General features: G+C 44.9%; 1 protein-coding gene across 16 annotated transcripts in view; it reads right to left on the reverse strand.

Moving 5' to 3' along the window:
- The window catches only part of Cux1 (cut like homeobox 1), a 348,081-nt gene that overhangs the window by 78,542 nt on the left and 242,251 nt on the right, over positions 1 to 27,288 (reverse strand). For 10 of the 16 annotated variants that reach the window (XM_050127935.1, XM_050127933.1, XM_050127932.1 and 7 more), the window contains 4 exons: positions 20,655 to 20,703; positions 11,913 to 12,017; positions 7,945 to 8,133; positions 1,652 to 1,710 (listed from right to left, as the gene is read on the reverse strand). In XM_050127935.1, the coding sequence (XP_049983892.1) occupies positions 1,652 to 1,710; positions 7,945 to 8,133; positions 11,913 to 12,017; positions 20,655 to 20,703 (402 nt within the window). The remainder of the gene's footprint in view (positions 1 to 1,651; positions 1,711 to 7,944; positions 8,134 to 11,912; positions 12,018 to 20,654; positions 20,704 to 27,288) is intronic. The other 6 variants (XM_050127936.1, XM_050127934.1, XM_050127931.1 and 3 more) reach the window with 1 other exon arrangement.

Here is a 27,288-nt window from a genome sequence, read left to right on the forward strand (position 1 = left end):
GAGAGAGAGAGAGAGAGAGAGAGAGGAGGAGGAGGAGGAGAGAGGAGAGAGGAAAGGAGAGAGCCTGTAAAGGGAGAGTGTGCTGAGGACAGAGGTGGAGGGAAGCAATGTAGGAGCCTCACCATTAGTTTGAAGGAGGTCACAAGCAAGCAAAAGGAGGTTGGTATTTATAGAGAATAAAGCTGTGAGGGTAGGCTTGTCTCAGAAGATGAAAGTGAGGGTAACTGGAAAAATGAAAGCGGGAAGAAGGGGACACAGACTAGGCAGATAGTCTAGATTTCCCACAGATAGACAAGAGGATCTACAGTCACCTAGGAGGCATACCTCCGCAATCATCTATGAGAGACTTTCTAGACTGGGTTAACTGAGGTGGAAGACTTATTGTGAATATGGGTGGCACTATCCCTGGGTCTTGGGACCTGCACTGAATAAAAGGAGAAAGTAAGCTGAGCACCAGCATTCACCTCTCTCTGCCTCCTGACTGTGGATGCAGTGTGTCTTGCCACTTCTTGCTCCTCCACCATGCCTTCCCTGACACCATGGACTATACCCTCTGACTCTGAGTCAAGATACGACCTTCTTTCCTTCCTAAAGTTGCTTTTGTTTTTGTTATGGATTTTGTCATAGTAACAAGAAAAAGAACATTATAATATGGAGGGATTCCAGGTAAAATGAAAGGAGCAAGGCATCTACATGGTCCAGCTGGGGTCTGGGTGGGAGAGGTCGAGAAGGGCCTTGGAGGCACCACCTTGACTATAAATCATGGTGCAAAGACAGGCACCTATAGAGATTACTTACAGCATAGACTACTCTTAGAGATAGGCAAGTAAAGGGGGAGCCCTGTGTACTGACTGCACATGGGGGTTCAGGACAGCGTAAGTGAGCTGGGGATGTCATGCAGGCTCAGGGGGAGGAGTCAGAGGTAGAAGGGGCCAGAAGAGAACTTCTAAGCTTTCAAACGCAGGTATTAGCACTGAAAAAGACTGGCTTCTGGCAGGGAATGGAATCTGGAAGAAGATGGGTAGTTCTGAGTACAGGAGGCCCTATAGTATTAGGCCCTGAGATTTCAATGGAAAAATGTTTTACTCTGTGTCTGCTTGGGGGATTGACACTTGAGAAACAAGCTCAGACTGTACAATTGCTGTAAGGTGGCATTTGCTCTGGCTACATGCATGCTGGAATACTTTAAATGCAGTCTCATAAAGTCCAGAGAAGGATGGGGATGTGGCTTAGCTGGTAGGCTGCTTTCCTAGCATTCACAAGGCTTTGGGTTTTACCCGAGCACAGCATAAAGCAGACGTAGTGGTACATGCCTGTAATCCCAGCACTTGGGAGGTGGAGGCAGGAAGACCAGGAGTTCAAGATCACTTTGGATATATATATATATATATATGGATATATATTGGATATATATGGATATATATCGGATATATATATATATATATATATATGGAGTTTCAGGCCAGTCTGGACTATATGAGACCCTATCACAAAACAATCAGTCACCCACCCACCCATGCAACCAACAAACCAACAAAACCCTGCAAGAGGCTTGAGTGAGAACAGAAAGTTCTGGGTGGCTCTGGATTTGGGTACTACTTTGCACCCATCAGTAGATAGTCCTAGAAGGCCCATGTTTCTCCATACTTACTTCAGCTCTTTTTTCACTTCTTCATAGTCAGCCTGGCCTTTGAGTTTTTCTTCCAGTTGCTGAAAACAGAAGTTTTATTAGTAACCATGTCTTAAGGGAGGCTGCCAGACTTTACAATCCCTATGAGCAACTCTGTATTCAGGGAGCCAACAACATGGGAGCCAGCTTCTCTTCTCTTTCTGTGACCTGGTGTGGATGTACATGTGTGTGTGCATGGACACACAAGCAGAGGTTTTAGTGCAAAACTCAGTGATAGAAGGAAAAAGTCTCACGAAGCTAGAAATATTCCACTGTGTATAAATGCCAGTAAGTAGAAGCAGGGTGAGCCCTGTTCCTAACATTCCAGAGGTATCATGTGGTTTTTGAACAAATGTGTTTGACTGCCTGGAGGGTACAGGTAAAATTGCAATTTCGGTGGAATCAGCCATCAGCTATTCAGTGGAAGGCTAGATAGGCACCAGGAAGAAAGCACGTTCACTCTGGGAGACTTAGATATTAGGATCTGGGGAACAGAGGCCAGGTCTGTGGTGTGGCTCACTGTAAACCAGCTTCATTCTTGTGGGAATGGCTCTGACTGACAGGGACTGGCCCCACTGCCCTCTGGGGAAAGACAATGTATTTCCAGAGTGATCATATGATTAAGTGTTCCAGAATACAATGTAAGCTTGTGGGACACCTCCACAGCTATCTTTATACCAACAAGCTTTCCTAGGGTCATGTGGCAAGTCTCAGGTCCTTCCTTCCAAAACCTGTTTTATGCCTCTGAGGCCTTGGGGAAACGGGTCCACTCCAGGTAAGCCATGAGTCTGCAGGGCAGGATCCTTGTGAGTTATCATGTTTCCAAGTTTGAGCTAAAAAAAAAAAAAAAAAAAAAAAAAAAAAAAAAAAAAAAATCCCAGGGTTTCAGAAGCTAGCACCTTACTATTTATGGAACTTCTAGGTGTCTCTTTGGGTTCTGGTTGAGACCAGTGGAAAACATTCTAGAACCTGAGGAGGAAAGGCTTACTTGACCCATCAGCTTCAAAGCCTATGTGTATCAGAACCTAGCTAGAGTTCCAAGCAGACTGTTGCTTTCTCTTATCTACATCCACTCAGCTCATTTTCTTCCATTGCCTCTGCCGACAAAGTTCGTGTGTATTTCCCATCGCATAAAATTGCTCCACTTCGTTCCCTTTTAAATATTTTTTGCTAACTTTCTAAACTATAATGGTTTTCTCAGGGACAATCAAATGGAGGCTGGTAGGCACTCATTTTCCCATAAAAGACTCTCAGAAGGTGTTCTGAAAGAAGTCATTATTTCATTCCTTTCCCTACAGTCAAATAGCAGGAAGTACTAATGTACCGCCCACCCTTGAAAAGTGTTATCTGCAGTGTTTCGGAGAGGCCAGATGTGAACACACACATCAAGTCACCTCCAGAGAATGGCAGAAAGTAGGAAGGAAGGCAGAAAGAGGGACAGAGATGTGGTGTGTCACAGCCTAATAGGGCCAACCAGCATGAGTTTGTCAGCCTGTCTCTTATAAGCCAGGCATCTTTGGGGCAGCTGATATGTTTCTTCTCCATAAAATGAGAGCAGCTACAGGGGGCCAAAGTGTCCTATGAGGAAAGAACTGGTGGGAGCTACCTCTAGGCCTCCCAGGGCTGAGATTCTTGTTACTGCCAAGTGTATTACACAGGTGGTTACCCTGTGATGGGGCTGATAAAAAAAAGGGCTGGAGAAATAGTTCATTTGGCAGAGTGCATGAAGCCCTGGGTTCCATCCCCTTGCAGCACACAAACTGCATGGTGGTGTATACCTGTAATCCCGGGAAGCAGAGACGGGAGAGGCAGATGTCTAAGGCCATTCTCAGTTACAAAACTAGTTTGAGGCTAGTGTTGGCTACATGAGATCTCACTTCAAAGAAAAAAGCTGTTGTGACTAGAATCTGTGTTTTTATTAGTATTGTATGTATGTGTATTTGTGTGACTTATGTGTGGGGCCCCATGTGCCATGATACGTATGTGGAGGCCAAAGGGCAATGTTTGTAGAATGTGGTCTTTTCTCCCATCTTTATGTGGGTCCTGGGGTTGAACTTAGGTTGCCAGGTTTGTGTGGAAAGTACCTTCACCTGCTGAGCCATCTCAGCAGCCTGGAAGCCGTATGCACCTGGCCTTTAATCCCAGCACTCAGGAGGCAGAGGCAGGTGGATGTCTGTGAGTTCAAGGCCAGCCTGGTATACAGAGTGAGTTCCAGGGCAGCCAGAGCTGTAACAGAGAAACCCTGTCTTGAAAATCCAAAAAATAAACTAACAAAAAAAAACAAAACACCTCCAAAACCCAAGAAGAAACAAAATAAACCCCCAATATTAAAAATTAAATAAATATAATAAAATAAAAAAATTTACTTCTAATACTACTACTATATTATGTATGGATATGGGTGTGTTCTTTGACCTTTGTGTGGATCCCAGTGTTGAACTCAAGTTGCCAGGTTTGCAGTCAAGAGCCTTTACTCACTGAGCCACATGGCTAGTGTGTTCTAGTTTGGTATTAGCAGTGCTCAGCAGGAACTAAATAGCTTCCACTGAAATTTCATGTTCTAACTGGAAAGTTTTACAGAGAAGACCCCACTAGTTATTTTGTTATTTCAGTGACATTTTTCATTCTGGAAAGACAAAGTGCTAGGAGCTTGGCAGAGGGTGACCTTCAGTGCCTTTGGCCAGGCCCTGTCTCCTTAGATAGGAGTGGCTTCAGTTGCTCCATACAACTGGATCAAACACAGGCTGTCTGGCAGGTCTTCTACCCATCGAGCCACTTTGATATAAAGATATCATAGTATCTTTATAAATTGAGTGCCCAATTAAGTCTTAGCTTAGATCTCTTTGTTTTGAGACAGAGTCTCAGGTAGCCCAGCTGGCCTTGAACTTTCTTTATATCCAAGGATGACCGTGAATGTCCAATCTTCTTACCTCTACCTCTAGAATGCAGAGATTTAGGTATGCACGAGTACACCCAGTTTATGCAGTGCTGGGGACGGAACCCAGCTACACAAGCATTCAGTCAACAACTAAGCCTGACCTGAGACTTGCTAGTCTTTTCTGTAAACACTCATTTTTAATTGAAGGTACTAGTGACTTTATTTTCCTTGCCACACTGAGGACAATATAGGTGACTAGCTAATTGTACTGCTTCTTCATGAAGAGTGCTCTGACAAAACCATGGAACAGTTATCAAAAGTAGCTGCCTGTCATGGTGACTGGTTTACTGCATTAGTTATGAACTCGGAATTATCCACCACAAGTAGCACAGTGCTGCTGAGCACTTGTCAGACTGTGAAACACTTCTCGCTCACAAGCCAATTTCTACACTTAAAGATGAGAAGACATGGATGGTGATGAGCTAACTGTAATGTTTGTATGAAAGAGTAGAACATTGGCCAAAAGGAACTAGTAAATATGAAACCTTATGGTGGAGAAAAGATGGGAAGTTTCAACATGCTGGGGTATGAGAAGCAATTGATCAGTTACCTGGGATGCCCAATTATAGACAGCACCAGCTAAATGTATTGGTAAAAAAAAAAAAAATCACCAATGTGAGGATTCAAGATTCTGCCCATGGGGGCTGGAGAGATGGCTCAGAGGTTAAGAGCATTGCCTGCTCTTCCTAAAGGTCATGAGTTCAATTCCCAGCAACCACATGGTGGATCACAACCATCTGTAATGGGGTCTGGTGCCCTCTTCTGGTCTGCAGGCATACACACAGACAGAATATTGTATACATAATGAATAAATATTAAAAAAAAGATTCTGCCCATGGACTAGGAGTGTGGCTCATATGGTAGAATGTTTATATAGCATGCATGAAGCCCGGGGTTCCATCCCCAGCACCACACCACCACATAAACAGGGCATAGTGTGGTATGTCTGTACATATTAGTACTCCATAGGTGGAGGCAGATGTTCAAGGTCATAATTGGCTACTAAGTGAGTTGAGACTAGCCTGGGGTATATGAGACCCTGTCTTGACCACAAAGCCCTCAACTGTGTATGACTTGCTCTCTCAAAGAGACTGTGTTAGCAGACTCATCTGTTTCAAAGATTAAGGATGTATAATATGATAGGAAAACCACCAGCAGTTCTTCCTGCTGGAAGCTACAGTGCCCCTCCTAGGCTGCACCCTGACTCCAATCTCTCAGCACATCTTTGGGAGTCCCCCCAAACTTAAAAAAAAATATGGTACAAGAAAGAAAACCAAACCAAACAAAAAACAAACAAACAAAAGCAAACAAACAGCAATAACAACAAATGAGTGAAGGGGTGGGAGACAGTGGGAAGAAAGACAACCCAGGAAGAAAAATCCCATAGTAAGTGGACATGGTGATGCACGTATAGTCCTAGTATTTGGGAGGCTGAGGCAGGAGGATTAAGAAGCCAAGGCCAGCCTTGGCTACACAGTGAGTTTCAGGTCAAATTGGTGCATGGGACTCTGTCTGAAAAAGAAAAAGAAGGAGAAGGAGGGAGAAGGGAGGAAGGAGAAAGGAGGAAGATACAGTAGGGTAAAATAAACCACCATTTGTACCTTGTAGCTTTATAGGGTCTATTTAGGTCAGAGTTCCTCATTGTAGAAGCATCAGGTGATAGGTTGATAAGGTAACAGATCATATTCATAAAGTATCTTCCTAATGATTATATCTACATTTAGTTTATGTCAGAGACTATAAATTATGCACATAAAAAGAAGCCCTGACTGAGAACAGTGGAACATATCTTTAATTCCAGCACCTAGGAGACACAAGTGGGTCACTATCTCTGAGTTCAAGGCTAGCCTGGTCTACGTAGCATTCTAGGCCAGTCAAAGTGATATTGTAAAATCCTGTCTTAAATACAGATAAATACCTCTCAAATCTAAAAACAAACCCTGAGAAGTTACCTTATTCAATCAAACTTACCCTTATGGGGTATAAGAGGGGCATTTGCCCATTTGGAGACCTCTGAGGTCTTCTGTATGGGGCTTTGATATGTATGGGAACCATCTTTACTCCTAGCAGCAACGGGTTAAGATAATTAAAATCAGAAGGCTCATTACTAGAGGATATGTTTTGATTATTAGATCAGGCGAAGGGAAGGAAGGATGATTTTGGAAAGAAGTATCACTGGATTGTTTCATTAACTACGCAGTATTAAAGAATTCCCCCAAGACACGATAAGAACATTAATTTGTGGAACTCTGTTTCACTTTGTGTGTGTGTGAAGGCAAACATTAGAGCCTTAACTGATTTAGACGAAATTGCTCTGTATGAGAACTGGAGGGCTGACAGCTTGCAGCTCTGCCAGGGAGTCATGAGCAGGATACGTCTGAGTCAAGCCCTTACCGGGACAGAGGAGACACAGACAAATGACCAGATGATGATGCCATCACCAGGTCAGAAGTGATGATAATACCTTAAGTTAGACTGGGCCAAGACCTCAAACCTGAGTTCTCACACTTGCCAGCTGGGCAAGCTGAGAGGAGGAAATGCTGGATTTTAAGTCATCTTCCCAAGTCCAGGGTCTCCTCCTCAGGAACACCTGGGCATGGGCACTGTACGAGCAAATGGAAGATACCCCTGCTAGAGAAGCAAAGGAGAAAATATCCTGGCAGAGCTGTGGGTGCTGCTGGTATTAGCCACAAACCGGAAGCAAAACTGAGTTCTAGGTTAAAGTTGGTCATGTATCAAAAAGCAAAACAAACAAATAAACAAAACCAAAACAAAACATTAAAAGAAAAAGGGCTGGAGAAATGGCTTAGTCAGTAAAGTCCTTGTAGTATGAGCCTAAGGACCTAAGTCCTACCCCAGAAACCACATAAGAAAGTTGGGCATGGACGCATGCTTTTAATCCTAGCGTGGGAGCCAGAAGTGGGTAGATAACTGGGACTTGCTGGCCAGTCAGCCAAGCCTACTCTTGTGCCTTGGGATGGCCTTGACTGTAAGATTTGACCAAGTTCTCCACAAGGAGTGCCCATCAGCACTGGGTGGTGTGTAGGCTTGGGAGGTCCCAGGTGGTAAAGCAGTGCAGTGGGTAGACAGGAGCAGGCAGGTATGGGCCAAAGCATCAGGGACCTCTGTGTTGTAGGGGTGTGGTACCCTGAGAAGGAAATGTCAGGGATGGTAGTGAAGTCAGACTCAGTTTCCTTGTCTCAGAGACCTAGGACTTTGCTAGGGTTAGCATGGGTTCAAGGTTGCCACAGTAGTGTGGGCCAACATGGTCATGAAAACTCATCCACGCTTCCTAACCCCACCATGTACATGCTCGCATCCCCTTCCATGCCCTTACTTTGAGTGTGTTATTCTTGGCACTCAGTTGCTGCTCCAGTTGTGAGATCTGGCTGGCAGAATTCTCCCGCAGTTTGGTGAGGCTGGCCTGGAGTCGCTGCACGTCTTCCACCAGTTGGGCAATCTCCCGCTCTTTGGCAGCCAACTCTACTTCCAGGCTGGATCGGGTCAGCACCTCCATGGCCTGCTCCTGGGAAGAAGAAAGCAATGACGAAACAGCACCGGCTCTAGAGTAGGGAGCTCAGGGACCTGCCCACCTGCAACTGAGGCATAGTTACAAAGTCGCACAGATACAGAGGCACACACAGCAAGCTTCAGGGCCAGACATGACCTCCTGCCTTTGCATGGCTGTCACCTGGATCTGTTATTTAGGCAAATATTGTCTTAGAATCTACCTTGTACTGGGCATGGGGCAACTGAACTGAAGCATTAAAGTCTGACTTTTGCAGGGTTAGTCTAGTGGGGCTGGATGAGTTAGCTACACAAAAAACACGGATTTGTGATATGTGAGGTGGTGCCAAGAACTACAGAAAATTCGAAGTAGAGAGGGTATGAGAGCTAAAGTTAGAGAGGTTCTCTATTTATTCAGTGGTAGGGTTTCACCACGTAAGCCTAGGCTAGCCTGGATCTCATAGAAAGCCACCTTTCTCTGCTTGCTTAGAGCTGGGATTAACGATGTGCATTGAAAGGCTATTGTTATCATTATTTATTTACTTTTCCAAAGACAAGGTTTCTCTGTGTAGTCCTGGCTGGAACTCACTCTGTAGACCAAGCTGGCCTCGAACTCACAGAGAACTGCGTCTGCCTCCCAAGTATTGGAATTACAAGCATGTCCCACAACCGCCTAGAAAAAGGCTCATACTTTAAAATAGATTGGTCCAAGAAAGTCCCACTGAGACAGAGATATGTGAGCAGAGACCTGGAGGGTGTGAGGTGTTATTTGGTGGAGAAAGCCAGAGGAACAGCAATGAGGGAGGTTCAGATGACAGTATCTAGACCTCTGTGGAAACACTTTCGATTTTTTTTAATATAATTTTTTATTGAAAAAAAAAAAAAAAGATTTCCGCCTCCTCCCCGCCCCCCCTTTCCCCNCCTCTCCTCTCCCCCTCCCCCCACTCCTCTCCCCCTCCCTCTCCAGTCTGAGGGGCAGTCAGGGTTCCCTGCCCTGTGGAAAGTCCAAAGTCCTCCCCGCTCCATCCTGGTCTAGGAAGGTGGACATCCAAACTGGCTAGGCTCCCACAAAGCCAGAACATGAAGTAGGATCAAAACCCAGTGGCATTGTCCTTGGCTTCTCAGCAGCCCTCATTGTCCGCCATATTCAGAGAGTCCGGTTTTATCCCATGCTTTTTCAGTCTCGATTTTTTTTTTTTAATCCTGTAGTGGGACCCAATGTTCTCTTACCTACAACAAGTATGTTATTTAGCAAACTGACTCCCAGTATTTTCCTTTTGCATTTTGGTTTAATGAGGATGGCTCTAATGTACCTCAGGCTGGACTTGCTATGTAGCGAGGCTGGCTTTGAATTTCTTCATACCATACTTGCTTCTCTTTTGTGCTGTACTTCAGTTCCTGTCTCCACTTGGAGAGCAAGGTTAGCTGGGTGGAACAGATGTTTGCCACATAGGTGGCCTTGCTTTCCAATATTCTAGTTCTGCTAGGCTCTAAAGGATGGCCAGGTGAGCTCCAACTGTTCCTTGAACTAACTTTTGTCTCTAGACATTCACAAGGACTCTTTTGAGTATCCTGTATTGTTCAGTGCCCATGAAAGAGTGACAAGTGGATGGGTGAAAGAAAAGGGGCTGTGGACTACTTGGCACACGGTGGATGTCTCATGCTCATGCGAGACAGCCAAAGCACTGCTTCCGGCTCTGCTATAGCCATGGATTCTACCTTTTCCCAGTTAGTTCTGCCAGCCAAGCCCAAGAGACCATTTTTTCCTCCTGGCTCCGTGCCTGTGGTGGCCTCCACGGGAAGGTACAGATAGGGAAGTCCCTGCTCACTGTGGCTGGGAGACTAAAGCCAGGCCAGGTCAATGTTGCACTTAGCCATGATGAAGTGTGGAAGCCACCTCCGGCCCCACAACTGACTCGACCTGCAAAAACATTCATTTCCTTCTGGAATGTTTGGGTTTGCTGTGGCCCAGTAAGGTGCCAGGATTCTTTGTAATCCAAACATTCAGCTCAGAAGTCCTGTTAGACATGTTAGGATGAATGACTTCCTCCTGACCAAGGGCAGCCACAGAAGCTGGGAAGCTGCTGGTCCTGGCTCTTTGGCCTGCTTCTGCCCTGATGCAGTTAGTTCCCAGGGCATTTACATCTGGGCAAGGAAGAATAAAGGGGTCATTTCAGAGAAAAATAAGTTATTGTGTTCCCGAAGTTGTGAAGGAAGTGACAGTCTCCTGCACAAGAACCTTTCTACCATACCCTGAAATGGTCAGGGCACTCTACAATTAGTACTAGTATTACTTTTGAGACAGGGGTCTTGTTGCTATATAGCCTAGCCCGGCCAATTCTGCCAATCCTCCTGCCTCAGCTTCCTGAAGTTTTTCTTTTGTTTAATTTTGTTTTTGAGTTTGGGTTTCATATAGCTCAGGCTGGTCTTGAACTTGCTAGGTACCTAAAAATGACCTTGAATTCCACATCTTCCTGGTTCTACTTCCCAAGAGATTGGATTACACATGTTTGACACTATGCCCACTTACAACCAGAGTAAGGAAGATAGATCTCTTTGCTTCAAATCTCCAATTCAGAGACTGCAGAGCTGGGGTCTGAACCAATGAACTAAGCATCTTAGCTAGTGTGTTGCTCAGTCACTAGTGCCAGTTACCCAAGGTCACCAAAGGCATCTGAATCTGCTCAGTCAGGGCCACCTTGACCAAACCTTGATAGTCCTGTTAACTTGAGAAAAGTCACATGGGACTGGGCATGTTATTGAATACCTGTGATCCCAGGAACACAGGAGGTTGAGGCAGAAGGACTGCCAATTGGAGGTTAGCTTGAACCAATGTAGTGAGATTTTATCTCAAAAAATGAAAACAAAACTAAAAATGAAAGCAGGGGTGGTGAGATGAGTTTGCATAAAAGTGTTCCTGTGTACACCTGATGGTCTGAGTTCCAGCCTCAGGACCTACACCATGGAGGAAGAAAGCTTACTCCTACAAGTTGTCTCTGACCCTCACACATGTGCAGCTACTCCTAACACCCACAAAATAAATGAGAGAGAAAAGACAAGAGTTTGGACCTTTGGGTCCCATTCTTCTTGCATGTTTGTTTCTCAGGTGAAAGTTCAACCACTGAATACATCCAGGGTCAGCTGCTATTTATGCCCCACTGGAAGGACTGCCTCTGCTTCCTTGTGAAGCTCTGGGGCGGCACTCCTTTTCAGATCTAGTTACCCCTAGCCTTCACCTGGCACAGGACATGTACACACACACACCAAAGCAACCCACGAGGGCACCTATGTGTTATTGGCAGAGCTCTTCTCAAGTTCTATCCCCAAGCCATTAAGAATTCACAACTATTTTGGTTAATACTGTAGGCTTGTCAGGATCTAGAGTCATCTATGCACCAGACAGACCTCTGTGCATAGCTGTAAGGGAGTTCTGAGAGCAGGTTAGTTGAGGGGGGAGACCCACCCTAACTGGGGTAGCACCCAAGGCTGGTGTCCTGGAGTTGAGAAAAAAGAGAAAGGCAGTTAAGCAACAGCATTGATCCCTGCATCTTGACTGCGATGTAAGCAGCTGCAGCTTACTTCTGCTGCCATGATGGACTGCACCCTTGAACCAGGAACTAAAATAACCCCCAGCTTGGGTCCTTTAAGCGTCTGTGTCAGGTATTTTGTTGCAGTAATGAGAAAAGTAACCAGCACATCCATTCAACAACCATTCCTGCTTCAACTATTATTCCAAAAGGAAGAGTTGAAACAGGAGTGATGTGGGGTGAGGGCGGGGTCGGGGTCAGGGTTACCCACCACATCTGGAGCCTTCTGGATCTGTGAGGCCAGCTGCAGAGAGTGGTTGGCTGATGAAAGCTGTTCCCTTAAAGTTTCTGCCTCTCTCTGTGCCACCTCTGCCCTCTGAGGGAAACAAAAAGGGGTGAAGAGAAGAAAGTACATTGGTTTAACAGCTGACAATTATTATAAGAACATTCATCAATTCATGCCTGACTGACTGTAATTGATTTTCCTAAACACTCAACCTAATAAATGCTATGGAAACACACACACACACACACACACACACACACACACACACACACACACACCCTAGAATGTGATGGATTTTTATTTTAAACAGTACAAGGAAGAAATAATTGAGCGATTATGACAGTAATTTAACGCTAGGAGCGAGGAATCCCCTGCTGGTATTAATGCTCCGGCCCATTGCGTTTCCCAGACTGAATAAATACGGCTGGAAATAGAGTCTTCTGATTCAATTTCTTTCTATTCTCATGGACCGAAGAGACTTTATCACAGGATTACTCCTGGGAGTCATTCTCATGGGTAAACACTGAATTAAAGACACGCTGGCCATCCTCCCCAGCACAGACACAATGTTGTGGTCGTTTTCACCCATGGTACGTGTCTATAAGCAGTCTGTGGAACTGTGGCTTCTTTTGTTGAGGGATGGGCTGGATTCTGCAGTTAACCCATCATGGGGGAATGTTTGCAAATGTTGACATACATAGCTAGCCAGGCTGTTCTGGGCCAGCAGTGAGTGGGCAGCCCAGGCTGGTGCTGGAAGCTTTAATAGAAATGGCTAGAACCTTTTGTAGTATGTCTAGGACCCTAGATGAGGAAGTCATGACTGCTGCAAATTCAGACTTGCTACTGGACAAAGAGGGGAGCCACTCTAGTACCTACCACTCAAGAGGCCATCTGGGAAGAGAGGCAGTAGGGACAGCTACCTATGTATACTCCTGGAGCCTCTATACAGGCATCTGTAGAAACATTGTGTCTACACAGATACCTGACTTAGGCTCTATTCCCACAGGGCTTTACCATGGAAGTACTTTTTCATTGGGTTTATCCAGGTCTTATTATTATGACTAAGACAAAACTAAGACAGGTGGGCAATGGCAGCTAATGACATTAATACTTGGACTGTGAACGACGTGCCACTTCTCTATACCCTGGGCAAGTTATATTCTGTTACCATAAAAAGTTAAGAGAGGCAAGGCAGGAGAATTCTGAGTTTTAGGACAATGTGGGCTACACAGTGGGTTTTTAAGGAAGTCTGAGCAACACAGCAAGTTGAATACCACCTTAGTTACAGTAATTTCAAAGCCAGCTTGGGCTATGCAGTGAGTTCAAGGCCAGCCTGAACTACACTGGAATATCTTGTTTCAAACAACCAAAACAAAAAGTTACCTACAAAATAGAACAGAAAAGTTAACGAGGAAAGTCTGGTTGAGCAGGACTTTTCCACCAATTACCAAAAGAGAAGTCACAAAGAAAAAAAACAATGTATTATCTTGCTGCTTAATCTGTTTGTACAATGACAGGGCTTGGCAGCTGAAGTGCCTTGGTGGTGGCAGCAGTGAGTACACATACAAAGAAGTTAGAATCTAAGGACAGTTTATCTGCCCAGGGCGAAGCTGGTAGCCAACTGTTCTGCTTCTTGGAGAGCTTGGAGAATGGCCCTGAATCCGTCACATCAATGTCTAAGTGTTTCCTAATACATCTCTGTTCTGGACAGAATGGAGAACCAACAGGATACTAGAACCAAAGGGACTAAAGAACCAACTGTCAGGAAAAGTTTTTGGTATTATGACAAGAATGAGAGAGAAATATCTGCTTTGTGCTAACTTCCAATGAGTCCTATTCCCAGCCTTTCAATGGGGGATTCTAGGCAGGTGTTCTGCCAAAGAGACCCATCCCTGCCTCTTCACTGACGAATTCTGGGCAAGGTCTCTACCACTGAGCCACACTCCCAGCTTCTCACTGGGGGATTCTAGGCAGGGGCTCTACCACTGATACGAATCCCTTGCTTTCTTTTTATTTTTTGTTTTGAGGCAGGTTCTTACAAGCTAAGTTGCCTAGTCTGGTCTTGAACTTGCCATCATTCTGCTTCAGCCTTATAAGAAGTTGGACAACAGCCGTTTTTCCCAGCTTTTCTGACAGTTAAGACACATAACTGAAAAGCACATTCCTCCATAGTTAGTGAGGTAAACCTTCAGGTACACGATTCCCACAGTTCTTTCAGGACTTGCACGTATTGTGACAAATTTCCCAGTCTCTTTGATGAGGAAAACTATTCCTTCATCTATTGGGGAAAAAATTCTGATAGTTGCTGAACAGGTAGCAGTACCACAGTGGCATGTTACACTGGCCCCGTCTCCTAAAAGCCTGTGAAGATGCTAGGTGGCAGAATACCGTACATCACAGACTGAGGTATCAGCTAGCTACCTGCAGTTTTCTTAGGGTCAGCATTTGTATTAAGTCCCCGAGGTCACAGTAGTGTGAGGTGTGGAGGGTAATATCTATAACTTCAACACTGGGGAGGATGATTCAAGAGGATAGTGAGGTTGAAAACAGCCTGGGTAACACACAAAGAGCCAGCCTCAAAAAAGCAAAGCAGAAACAGGTTGGGCACCCTATCTCAAAGCAAACAACAAAAACAAAACTAAGGGCTGGGGTGGCTGCTTAGCTAGTTATTAACTTAAAAAAAAAAAAAGGTCTGGGGATGTGGCTTAGTAGGTAGAGTGCTTGTATAAGATGCATGAAGCCCTGGGTTCAATCCCATCACCGAATAAACTGAGCATGATGGTATAAACCTGTAATTCCAGCATTTGGGAGGTAGAGGCAGGAGGATCAAGAATTTAAGGTGATCTTTAAACTATAGCTATAGTTAGTTTGGGGCGTGCCTGGGCTATATGAGATACCGTCTCACAACCAAAACAAAACAAATAGAAAATATCAACAACAAACCAAACCAAACCAAAAAAAAAAAAAAAATCAATGAGGTTCTGTTGGAAGTCACAGTCCCAAGGTGGCCTAACTTGGTACTTTAGTATAAGTTCTTGGTTTCACATTTACTTAGGATTTCTATCGCAAAATATATCCACCATCAGCACTCTCAACGACAACAACCTGCTGACAACAAGGTGTTCGAGATCTGTGCAGTTAAAAGTTCTAGGACAAAGGAATTGAAAAGCAGAGCAGTTCAGGGAAGGCATAAGGGACAGGGTGACAGACACTAGTTGGGATCTGGGGTGATCTGTTTTCAGGTCGACAGAACTAAATACAGCCTTCCTCCAGCAGCTGAGGCAGACAGTGGGGTGCTACCTAGGTTTGGTGCTCCATATTTGGAGCCTCACACCCTCTTGACAAAACCACAACTTGATGACTGAGGTTGGGATGCAAAGCTGACCCCTACTTGGTGGCAAAAGGCTGCATGCTTCCAAGTGTTCTTAGACAGGCCCATCCCTGAAGAGGCAGAATCAGAACATAGGACAGGCTCCTGAACAGCAGGCAGGGACGGCACTTGCCACCCTCTGGGGCTGCCCTTATGCTTTTTCTTGAGAAGCAACAATTTCTGGAACAGAGGGAGTAGAGGTAGGAACAATGCAGAACAAAAGCAGTGTTGAGCTTTGGTAGCTGCCAACAGCTACTCTGAAAATCAGCAGGGAAGAATGTGGGGAGGGGGAGTGAGGCTGCAGAAGTCAACAGTAACTGTGCACACCACAGTGACAGTGTCAAATTATTAAGACTATCTCTGGGGCCACTACATGTTCCTCATCTAAGATAGATGACTTCAGTTTTTGGGACAGGGTCTTATATGTAAGCTCAGGCTTGCCCCAAAGTGACTAAATAGCTGAAGAAGACCTTGAACTCCTGATCCTCCTGCCTGGGTTATATTGTTCCAGGATGAAATGCAGAGCTTTGTGCATAATAGGTGAGTAGTTTTTCAACCAAGCTACGTTCCCCATACCTACCACCCCCTTAGCAGGGTCTTATGTAGAGAGCTGAAGCTGGTTCTCAACTTCTGACCCACCCCTCAAGTGATTACAAGTGTGATCCACCACATCTGGCTACTTCCCTTGGTTTATATGGTGATGGTGGTGGTGGGGCCTTTAATCTAATCTTCTGCCTTTTGGCTCTAGATTATTTGCTTATGTATTCTCCATATATATGGCCACTAAAATATAGGTATAGGAAAACCTGAGATAAGGAAATCTCTGCAGGAGCTTAGAGTGTGAAGTGGTGATGGCTGGAATGTAACCAGAAGCATGGGAGGCTGCAAGAAGTGACCCTGTTAATGGTTCTGCAGGAACCTGGAGAAGGTCATGAGCCACAGCTTGTGCTGCTGGCCACTGCAGGTCAGGAGGAAAAGTCACTTATGTGAGTATGACTACAGAAGTCTGATGAGCAAACTGCCCTACTTCTGACTGCCACCAAGGTGCTCCCTGTGTGTCCTGGAGCAGGAATGTAAGACAGGACCACACCAAGGAATGCCAAACTCAGTTGGGGATGTGCCTGGCCCCATGGGGAGGGCCAGGTCTTGACCTATGACATCCCCACTCAGGCCTGCTAAGGGCAGGGTACTAAGGTCAGGTGAATGAATGGAAGTATATGTGAATGAAATCCTGCCTCTATGCTATGGGTGGGGGATATCTGGGTACTGGAATGGGGTTTTGGTTAGTTTTTGTGTGTGTGAACCTGACACACAAGCTAGAGTTATTTGGGAAGAGGAAACACATTTGAGAAAATAACCTCCATCAAATTGTCTGTAGGCAAGTTTGTGGAACATTTTCTTGAACAATGATTGATGTGGGAGGGCCCAGCTCACTGTGGGTGGTGCCATCCCTGGGCCAGTGATCCTGAGAGCTATAAGAAAGCAGGCTGAACAAGCTATGGGGGAGTAAGCTAGTGTTCCTCCATGGCCTCTGCTTCAGGCCCTGCCTCCAGTTCCTTGGCTGATGAACTGTGACATGCAAGGTGAAAGAAACGCCTTCCTCCTAAAGCTGCCTTTGGTTATGGTGTTTAGTTCAGCAATAGAAAACAAACTAAGTCAGTGTGGGTAACAAATGCCAAATCTAGAACATAACTTGGGTGTCCTGATTCCAAAGCCAAGTGCTGTGGAGCTCTTTTCACCCCTTGTAACTCAACCTTCTCAGCACCTGGCTCTTCCTTCTTGGGGAAGTTAAGCTATGCTTTCAAGGCTTGGAGATACACCTCAGTTGGTAGAGTGTGCCTAGCAGCAGGAAACTGCATGAATTGCATGGCAGTGCATGCCTGTAATTCCAGCACTCGGTAGGTGGAGGCAGGAATATCAGGAGCTCAAAGTCATCCTCAGATGCAGAGTGAATTTGGCCAGTCTGGGCTAGAAGAATCTTCTCAAACACACACGCACGCAGCACGCACGCAGCACGCAAACAAGCAAGCTCTATCCCCAGCCCAAGGGGTCTTTCACAACAGTCTTGTCCCATAACATCAGCAGGGTAAACAGAAGGAGAGCTTCCTCTAGGCCCTGCTCCTGTGGCTCTGTGTGAGGAGTCAGAGTGCTCTGGAAGGGAAGCAGGGAGAGGAACAGCGAGCTGGCAGCCAGCCCACACAGGGAAAGGGAGACATGGTTCCTCTATGCTCTTCGATGTGCCAAGCTAAGGCTTGTTTATCAAGAAATTCTTGGAGTCCAGAATCTTTCCTTTGAGTAACCAGTTAAGATGACAACTATTAATGCAAGTGCTGGAAGTTGATCAAACGTGTTAGGAGACATCCCTGTTTTACTAATAGCTCTGCCCATTTTCCTGGTTTCCTGAGGTAGAGACATAATCCCTGAATAATGAAACAACACTATGGGTTTCAACAGAATGTCTGGAATAAACCCAGGGCAAAACCAACACTAAATGTCAAAGAACAAGCAAACTGCTCCTCCTGGGTGAGTGCCGTAGTCTGGATGTATGTGGCACCTATGGCACTCTGGCTGTGGCAGCCCTGTTCCTGCTCAGCCTACCTCTGCCTTGCTCCCCTGGGTACCATCTCCTCCTGTCCAGCCCTTTAGGCTTCTCCTGTCCTGTCACCAGGGCTGCTTGTTGCTCCCTTGCCTTCTGGCTTTCCCATCTCCATTCCTTATTGCAGCTTTATCTACAGTGATTCCTTATTTCTTTTTAATGAATTTTTTTTATTTATTTTATATATTTATTTTTTTTTTCGAGACAGGGTTTCTCTGTGGCTTTGGAGCCTGTCCTGGAACTAGCTCTTGTAGACCAGGCTGGTCTCGAACTCACAGAGATCCGCCTGCCTCTGCCTCCCGAGTGCTGGGATTAAAGGCGTGCGCCACCACCGCCCGGCTTTTTTAATGATTTTTAAAAAGATTTATTTTAGCTGGTTGTGGTGGCCCACACTTTTAATCCCAGTGCTGGGGAGGCAGAGGCAGGTGGGTCTCTATGAGTTCGAGGCCAGCTTGGTCTACAAATTGAGTTCCAGGACAGCCAGGGCTGTTACACAAAGAAACCCTGTCTTGAAAAACAAAACAAAACAAGATGTGTGTGTACGTGAAAGTGTAAGTGCAGGTGCTCAGAGAGTTCAGAATCGGTTATCTGATCCTAAGTAACTGTTCAGAGTAGGTGCTAAGAACTAAACTTGGGTCCTCTGCACAAGGAATAAGTGCTCTTAAAGGCTGAACTATCTCTTCAGCCCCCAAGTGACCTTTTAATTGAATACAAATCCAGGATCTCCATCCTCCCAGGATAAAGACTCTCTCCCCCTAACCAACCAGGCCCTTCCTATCAGGCCACTCTCTAGCTGCTGCCCACACAGCCTAGCTTTCCTCATGTCAACTCCAGTGTTTATCCTGAGACAGGGTTTCTCTGCATAAGTCTGGCTATCAGGATGGTCAGAGTTAGACCAGGCTGGCCTCACAGAGATTCGACTGCCTCTGCCTCCTGAGTATTAAAGGCATACACCATTACCACCTGGTAATTTTCATTCCCCCCAGCCTCCACCCCCAAATCAGCCAGGCAACCTTCTGGGGCTTCTTTATTCCCTTCTCAGATGCTATAACAAGGGTACCCACCCTTTTAATATTATAACACAATGTTGTCATCTACAAAGTTCACACTTGTTAAACAAAACAAAAGCAAAACAATATCCCCTAAAACCAAACAAAATAAAAGCTCCCCAAACCAAATGAGAAACAAACTATTCCCCAAATGTGCCACGACAACCTTAAGTAAGACTTCTGGGTTTCTCGGCCCAGCCGAGTGATGGACCAAAAACTGGCAGGGTTTCCCTATTTGTAAAATAAGAACCCGAACCATGTGGATCTCAGTGGGGAGGCAGGGCAGGTGAAGTGATAAGGTTCCAGCAATGAGTTAGGGTAGCTAAGATTACTTAGGAGACCTCAGGTGACCAGTGCCACACTCTCCAAAGAAAGCCCCATACAGGTCAGACCCAGGACCTTAGGAAAGGCCTAAGCTCCAACCACTGACCCAACCCAATTGTCCTATGGGAATATCAGAGCCATACATATCATCATTCCCTTCTGTGCAGGTTTTCCTGCTTAGGCTTCAGGTTAATTTTATCAGGGAAGAAATAAACAATGCTTTTCCCTGAATGCTGGTGAAAGTCTGAGTGACCAGTGCCTATGAAAGACAGGTTCCCAACGAGCTCCTGAGGAGGCAAGCAGGACTGCAGGGATTCTGGGAGGCTTTTTGTTTCACAGAGAGGCTTGAACTCACTGGGTGGAGCAACCCAATGCAAGATTCCACATTTGCCAGTGCCTATGGCTACCCAGCTGTAAAATTGAGAGGCCACAGGCCATGTCCTTTTGAGAAACTTAATTTCTATTTTAGCTGTTTCTCCACCAAGTAAAGAATCTTGCCTGGAGTGCAGCTTAGTTAGTTGGCAGAATGCTTGTCTAGCATTTGTGAAACCCTGGGCTTGATCTCCTAGCACTGCATTAAGCAGAGGTAATGGTGCACACTTGCCATTCCAGCAAGTGGAAGGCAGAAACATGAGAATCCAAGGTTCAAGGTCTTTCTCAGTTCTATAACTAGTTTGAGGCCAGCAGCATTAGTTGTGAAAGCAAAATGTTTTACTCCCCTGTAGGACCTGTGAAAAAAAAGGCTTATGGATAGTTGAGTGCTTGGAACCATCTGATACTATGTGACTGTTCTCTGTGTATTATTGGGCTGTGTATTTCCTGAAAGGTATATCTGATAACTGGGTATCAGCTGAGAGGAGCTGCCCACTGCAAGTTCCACTAGAGCAAGTAGCTGGAACCTACTAAAAAAAGATGACAATTAATTCTATGATGTAATGAATGCCAGTGGACAAAGCATCAGACATGCTCAACCTTCTGGCATTGGGATGACACTGTCATCTTCAATGTTTCACACTTTGGAATTGCACAACTGCAAATCAATCAGTCAATCTCACAATGTTTTAATGAGTTTAAATTTTCTGTTGGGCCTTATTCATGTCTATTCTGGGATGCACGTGGCCTGTGGTCCATGGATTGGACACTCCTGGAACGAATGCTCTAGAGACAGGGGATCAGAAAAAGAACAAGTACCCTTATATACTTGTGTCTCAGACACTGGGGTTGAACCTGAGATTCTGCCAACGAATAGTGCTACGGATTTACTTCTAACTTCTGATGATACTATGAAAATGGTTCCAAAGTGATCACTTATCTTAGCACGAGGCGTCTCCCAAGATAACAGATTGGGTGAGCTGTGGTGTTTTATATTGAAGATATGAACAGCTTACCTGATTGGCTCGTTCAAGGTCAGTCATGATCATCTCTATCTCATCGGCCCTGGGAAGGCAAGGGGGAAAGAGGTTAGTTGTCACTGAGGCAGGTACAGTGAAGTCACCAAGGGACAGGCTCTTTGGCTCAGACTGAAGCAGAATGACCATATCCACACAAGGTGAGGCATTAGGGAAGGGAGGACCAGATCAACCTGTAAGGGTTTATACAGTGGCCAAAGGGATAAGGTAGACAGACTTATGTCATAGGCAGCATGTTATTATTATTCTGTGTATCCTCCTGCCACAGTGCAAAGGACTACTTTCAGGAGTTGGTTCTCTTTTTCTACCGTGGGCTCCAAGGATCAAACCGAGTCTCTCAAGCATAGACAAAAATCAATTTTACCCACTGAACACCTCATCAAACCTTAATTAACTCACTTATCCTGAGATAGGGTCTCCAGCAGCCAAGGTTGATCTCAAACTGTCTGTGAGTCAAGGATGACTATGAACTCCTGCCCCTACCTCTCAAGTGCTAGAATTATAGGTGTGTACCACCAAACCAGGCTCTTCATTCACTTTGTTGATATTCATGTGTCTGGAGAGGGGAATAAGAACCCCTCTGAATCTCAACCACCTCTGCTAGGCAGACAGAGCCAAAAATTAGTAAAATACAGGTCACTGGATGTGGCTCAATTGGTAGAGTGCTTGCCTGGTATGCATGAGGCCCTGAGTTCATTCCTCAGTACCCACAAAACTGAGCATGATGATACAGGCCTGTGACTTTAGCAGTCTGTAGGTGAGAGCAGAAGGAGCAAGAGCTCAAAGTCATCTTGTGAACATTGTGAGTTAAAGGTTAGTCTAGGGTACAAGAAACCCTGTTTCAAAAACAAAAACAAAATACAATGTCTTGTTACAGGTTTGGCTGGAGCTCTGGAAAACAGGAGGAATGATGATGAATCCTCTTTATGGAAGGAATCAGGAAGGGCTTCAAAGGAGGTGATATACAGGCTGGGATTTGAAGGCTAAATAGCAGCTTGCCAGACTGAGAAAGAAGGAGCAAGAGAGAGTCTACCCTTAGCCGGGCGGTGGTGGCGCACACCTTTAATCCCAGCACTCGGGAGGCAGAGGCAGGTGGATCTCTGGGAGTTCGAGGCCAGCCTGGTCTACAAGAGCTAATTCTGGGACGGGTACCAAAGCTACAGAGAAACCCTGTGTCGAAAATCAAAAAAAAAAAAAAAAAAAAAAAAAGAAAGTGCCTCCATAAAACCCAGCTGTAGGGCATCTTCTCAATTAGAAACAGGGTCAGTCCATTGTGGGAGGAGACATCCCTGGGTTGGTGGTGGTCCTGGGTTCTATAAGGAAGCAGGCCAAGCAAGCCATGAGAGCAAGCCAGTAAGCAGCAACCCTCCATAACCTTTGTACCAGCTCCTGCCTCCAGGCTCCTGTCCTGCTTGAGCTCCTGTCCTGCCTGCCTTCCAACAGTAACAGACCTCTTGATAACAGTAACAAGTGTAAATTTCTCCCCAACTTGCTTTTTGGTCATGGTGTTTCGCTGCAGCAAAAGAAACCTAACTAAGACAACACCCTACCATGAAGAGTGGATCCTAGAGCCTGGGGTAGGCAAATGTCTTGCCACCATTGCATATATGGGAGAAAAAGCCAGAAATAACTTGGCTGCTGAGAACCCAAGATAAGATATGCTGGAGAAGGTGGCCAACTTCTCCTTAAGCTCTGCGGCTGAGCTGGCTGCAGAATATGGGAGGGGATGAGGATCGGCTAGGCCTGGGTAAGTAAGCAGACCCTGAATATGTGTTCAGGTAGGACAGCTCCTTGTATGAGCGGGATCGTCTTACTTTAGTTCTGCTAAATAATCTTTATGTCATTTTGTCTATCTGACTGGACATGGTAGGCATACCAACTTCTGTCTTCTACATTATTCAACGTTTGATTTTTTTCCCCTGTGTGTGCATGTATGTTCATGCGTGTGCATGTGTGTGTGCCAGAGGTTAGCGTTCAGTGTTACCCACTTATTTTTGCAATGTGGTTTCATTATGTACCTTTTGCTGTCCTGAAACTCATTATGTAGGCCAGACTGGTTGTGAACCTTGCCTGCCTTGCATTAGGATTAAAGGTATCTGCTTGCCACGTTATTTTTGAGGTAGGTTCTCTCAGTGGCCAGGAGTTGGCTAAGTAGGCCAGGCTGGCTGACCAGAGAACTGCAGAATTGTTTCTGCCTCCTCAATCCTGGGGTACTAAGTGCACCCCACCACATCTGGTGGTTTTACGTGCGCTCTAAGGAATGAACTCGGGACCTCATACTTGCACATCAAGTACTTTGGTGACTGTGCCCTTATCTTCCTTTAGTTCTGCTGAGCTTCCTTCACTCTAGCATCTTCCTTCCACTCAACTGGCAATGGGTTGGCACACTCACTTCTGTCTTCCACTCACTCAAATGTCTGTATATTTTACCACTTTTAAAGTAGAGTTTTTATTTTATATTTACTTATTTTGTGTGTAACATGTTCCATGGTGATGTGTGTGGAAGTCAGAAGACAATTTTAAGGAGTCAATACTTTCCTTTCAGCATGAGGGTCCCAGGGATCGAACTCAGGTCCTCAACCTTGTCGGCAAGCACCTTTATCTAATGAGCCATCGTGCCTGGCCCTTAATTCTTTAAATACAGACACACAGATACACTGTATATGTGCATCTGCATGAATGCATGCCATATCATACATGTGGAAGTTGGTTCTCCCCTTTCACTTTTATGTGGATGATTCTGGCGACTGAATTTAGGTCACCAGGCTTGTGCGCCATCTTGGTGGGCTCTTTATGCTTTTCTGCTGTCTTGCAGAAAGTTCTTCAACTTGTTCTAACTTGTCTTAGAGCCACTGCAAGTTAGCTGTTTTCTACTTTTGTTCCTCAGTAACTCTTCACAACTGTTATTTTCTCTTAGTTCCCTTGCTATGGGGAATCCATTTCTTGCGTTTGCTTCCCTTCACTGCTCCTCCCGAGAGGTCACTTTGGATTCTCAGGGAGAAGTAGCAGTAGGAGAAGGCTGCCTCCTCGGGGTCTATCTACCCATTCCTGCTACCCAGATTGCCTGTAACTCCATCCACTCCACACCTGGTGGAGCTAGACCCAGAATACAAAAGGCTGGTGGGGCTGCCAAAGGCTCAGCCCACCTACAGTAGGAGCCTGGGGATAGGGAAGTGTAATTTAGATAGAATCTGGAAAGTTTGGGGCTGTGTTTCTTTTTTTTTTTTTAATATTTATTTATTTATTATGTATACAATATTCTGTCTGTGTGTATACCTGCAGGCCAGAAGAGGGCACCAGACCCCATTACAGATGGTTGTGAGCCACCATGTGGTTGCTGGGAATTGAACTCAGGACCTTTGGAAGAGCAGGCAGTGCTCTTAACCTCTGAGCCATCTCTCCAGCCCATGGGGCTGTGTTTCTTCAACAGTGAACGGTGTACGCACAACACCTGTGACTCCAGCACTGGAAAGGACAAGGCAGGATGATGAGTTTGGGTCTAGCCTGGGCTACATGATGAGACTCTCAAATGTTCATTAGAATTCTTTTTTTAAAAGAATATTTTATTTTATGTGCACATGAGGTCAGAAGAGGGCGCTTGATTCTATGGAACTGGTTACAGATGGTTATGAGCTGCCATGTAGATGCTGGGAACTGAACCTGGGTCTTCTGCAAGAGCAGCAAGTATTCTTAACTACTGAGCCCCAAGGATTCCTAATATTTAGGAAATGCAATAAAAGATTTCAGATCCTTTATGGGAACCTAGTCTTTAGTCTTGAGCTGGGACTAGAGATGGCTCAGTGGTTTGATTCCCCAGAAAACTACATAGTAAAAGAGACAAGACTTCTGCAAGTTGTCCTCTGACCTCCACACAGGTCCATGGCAACTGTGTGTGTGCATACACATACAAAATAAGTAAATAAATAAATATAAAACAATTTTGAAAAACAAAATAAAATGCCACCTAGTCCCATTTAAACAGGAAGATGTTTTCTCTGCTGTTTGAAGCAATTACTGGAAGTAATTTTAAATTTTCCATTGGTGGGGCAGTCTAACTTGGGTTGCTAAGCAACCACAGAACTGAGCAAAATAATGAATGTGGTAATGGCAGCTGTACGTTTCACTTTGAGAACACTTGTGGCTTTCCTGGACTCTCAGAGGAGATAACAACGCTGTTCTGTTGTGGTATGGCAGAATTACTCAAATCTGAAGACTGTGGTGACACCCAGACCCAGAGAGGCTACCGTATCCAGAAATAACAGAAGATAGGAAGGGAACAAGGCTTGTCCCAAAGTCTACATTATGATGATGATGATGGCAGGGTTTCTCTGTGTAATAGCTCTGGCTGTCCTGGAATTCCCTCTGTAGACCAGGCTGACCTCCCAGAGATCTGCCTGACTCTGCCTCCTGAGTGTTGGGATTACAGGCATGCACCATCACTTCCTTGCATACTAAACTACTAATATTACATTTCTGTTACAAAATCTGATATATCTCAGTCTGCCCTCGAATTTACTATGTAGCTAGCTGAAGATAACCTTGAATTTCTAGTCTTCCTGACTGCAGCTCCCAAGGGCTGAAATCCCCAGAGTGTGCCATAGTACTTAGTTTTAAGTAGGCCTGGGAATTAAGCCCAGTGTTTGGTGTTATGCTGGGCAAGAGCTACACAGATGATTACTTTAAAAGACTATATGTAAGCTTTCTCTTATTTTTTAGGAGAAAAACTCCCACCCCCTTTCTCTAGGTCAAAGAGAACACAACTAGTTATAACTAAATTACTTTAGGCAGGGTCTCTCCTGATTGGATGGCAGGTATGCTCCACCATGCTGCACACCACTAGCTGGGAATTTCAATGCAATCTTGAGTTCTGGAAGATGTGAAGCACAGTCTGGACCAGCCAGGTGGGTCCTATCTTGAAGCACTACTCCCCACCCTGTGCTGGTTACTTGTAAAGTAGACACAAACCAGTCACCTGAAAAAAGGAAACCTCAACTGAGGAATTGTCTCCATCTGCTTGACCTATAGGCAAGCTGTAGGGCTCAATTAATAATTTTAATTATTTTAATAATAAAATAGTATTTTTTGATTAATAATTGATGTGAGAGGGTCCAGCCCACTGTAGATGGTGCTCCCTCCCAGGTGATCCTGGGTTGTATAAGAAAGCTGGCTGAGTTCTTTTCATGTTCTCTCTTTCAATTCTTGCTTTGATGTCCCTCAATAATAAATTGTGATGTGGAAAGTGTAAGCTAAATAAACCCTTTTCTCACTGATTTGCTTTTGGGTAGTGAGTGTTTTGTTACAGTAGTAGAGAAGCAAACTAGGACACACCCTCAAGTGTACTGCTATACCTCATTTGCCAACAAAATCAAGCCCACTAGATCACTTGTAAGTACAATGGAAATGTCTAGGAGCCAAGAGCCACATCTGCTGTTTTACCTGAACATGTTATGAGCTGTACGGGATTCATAACATGACAGTTAATCTTTGAGAGGGTTTGTTTTCCTTTTTTCTTCTCTCCCTCCTTCCTTCCCTGCTTTTTAAAAGATGAGTATTGCAATATAGCCCTTCCTAGCCTAGTATTCATTATGTAGTTCTAAGCTTGCAGCAATCCTGCTTCAGTTTCTGGGATTACAAGTGTGCATCACTGTATCTGGCTGGAGAGGGTACTCATTCTTTGATTTGTCTTGAGTCAGGTCTCACGGCCATAGAGACTCAATCCTCCTGACTCTGCCTCCTGAGTGCTGGGATTACATGACTGTGTTATCATGCCTGGCCATTCTTTCCATTTTAAAGTTCCTAAAGATTGTGAGATTAACATTTGTCTAAAATCTTTTATATTTCAAAGTCTGTATTAGTAAAGACTGTTTGTTCAGCACAATTTATTATAAAAATCTCATCCTCTCACCTTTTTGTGTACTGACAACACAGCATCCACTCTCTATTAATCTGTATTTTTTTATGCTCTTCTCTGATTTTAAGCATGGGGTCATTTCATCAGGGCATAGAATGAATGAATGAACACACACACACACACACACACACACACACACACACACACACACTTCATTCAGTTGTTTCCCTGCACATCATTTCAGGGTATTCTCTGGGCTAACATACCATTTTTATGACAACTTCAAAGGAAACGGTCAAGGTTGATGGAAAAGAAATTATAGCCATGCCAGACACCATGTATTTCCTTTCGCACAAACCTCCTGAGTGCTAGCAACATCCGGCCCAGAGCCAGGCTGCTGCATATTTCATCGTCTTAGCCATCAATGACGCCAGGAAAACAATGTGCTCAGTCCTCCATGTCCTTAGGTTCCACTTTTTCAGATTCAGCAAATGGTTGCACAAAGATGTTCCATGTCTTTATCAACCTCCAATGAACCTCATTTGATAAGCAATGTAGTGTAAAACTATTTACGGAGCATGCATTATAATATCTATTAAGTTAAGGGTGGTGATTTGGAGAACATTCTATGCAAATGCTGCAGAATTTTATTTTAATTATTATTTATATGTTTATTTTCTATGTATACATGCATGCATGTATGGGTATACATGTCAAAAGCAGAGGACAAATTGCAGGGATCTGTTCTCTCACGGTGTGGGT

The sequence above is a fragment of the Alexandromys fortis genome, unplaced genomic scaffold (assembly GCF_014885135.2).
Source record: "Alexandromys fortis isolate MF-2015 unplaced genomic scaffold, M_Fortis_MF-2015_v1.1 scaffold_291, whole genome shotgun sequence".
NCBI lineage: Eukaryota > Metazoa > Chordata > Mammalia > Rodentia > Cricetidae > Alexandromys > Alexandromys fortis.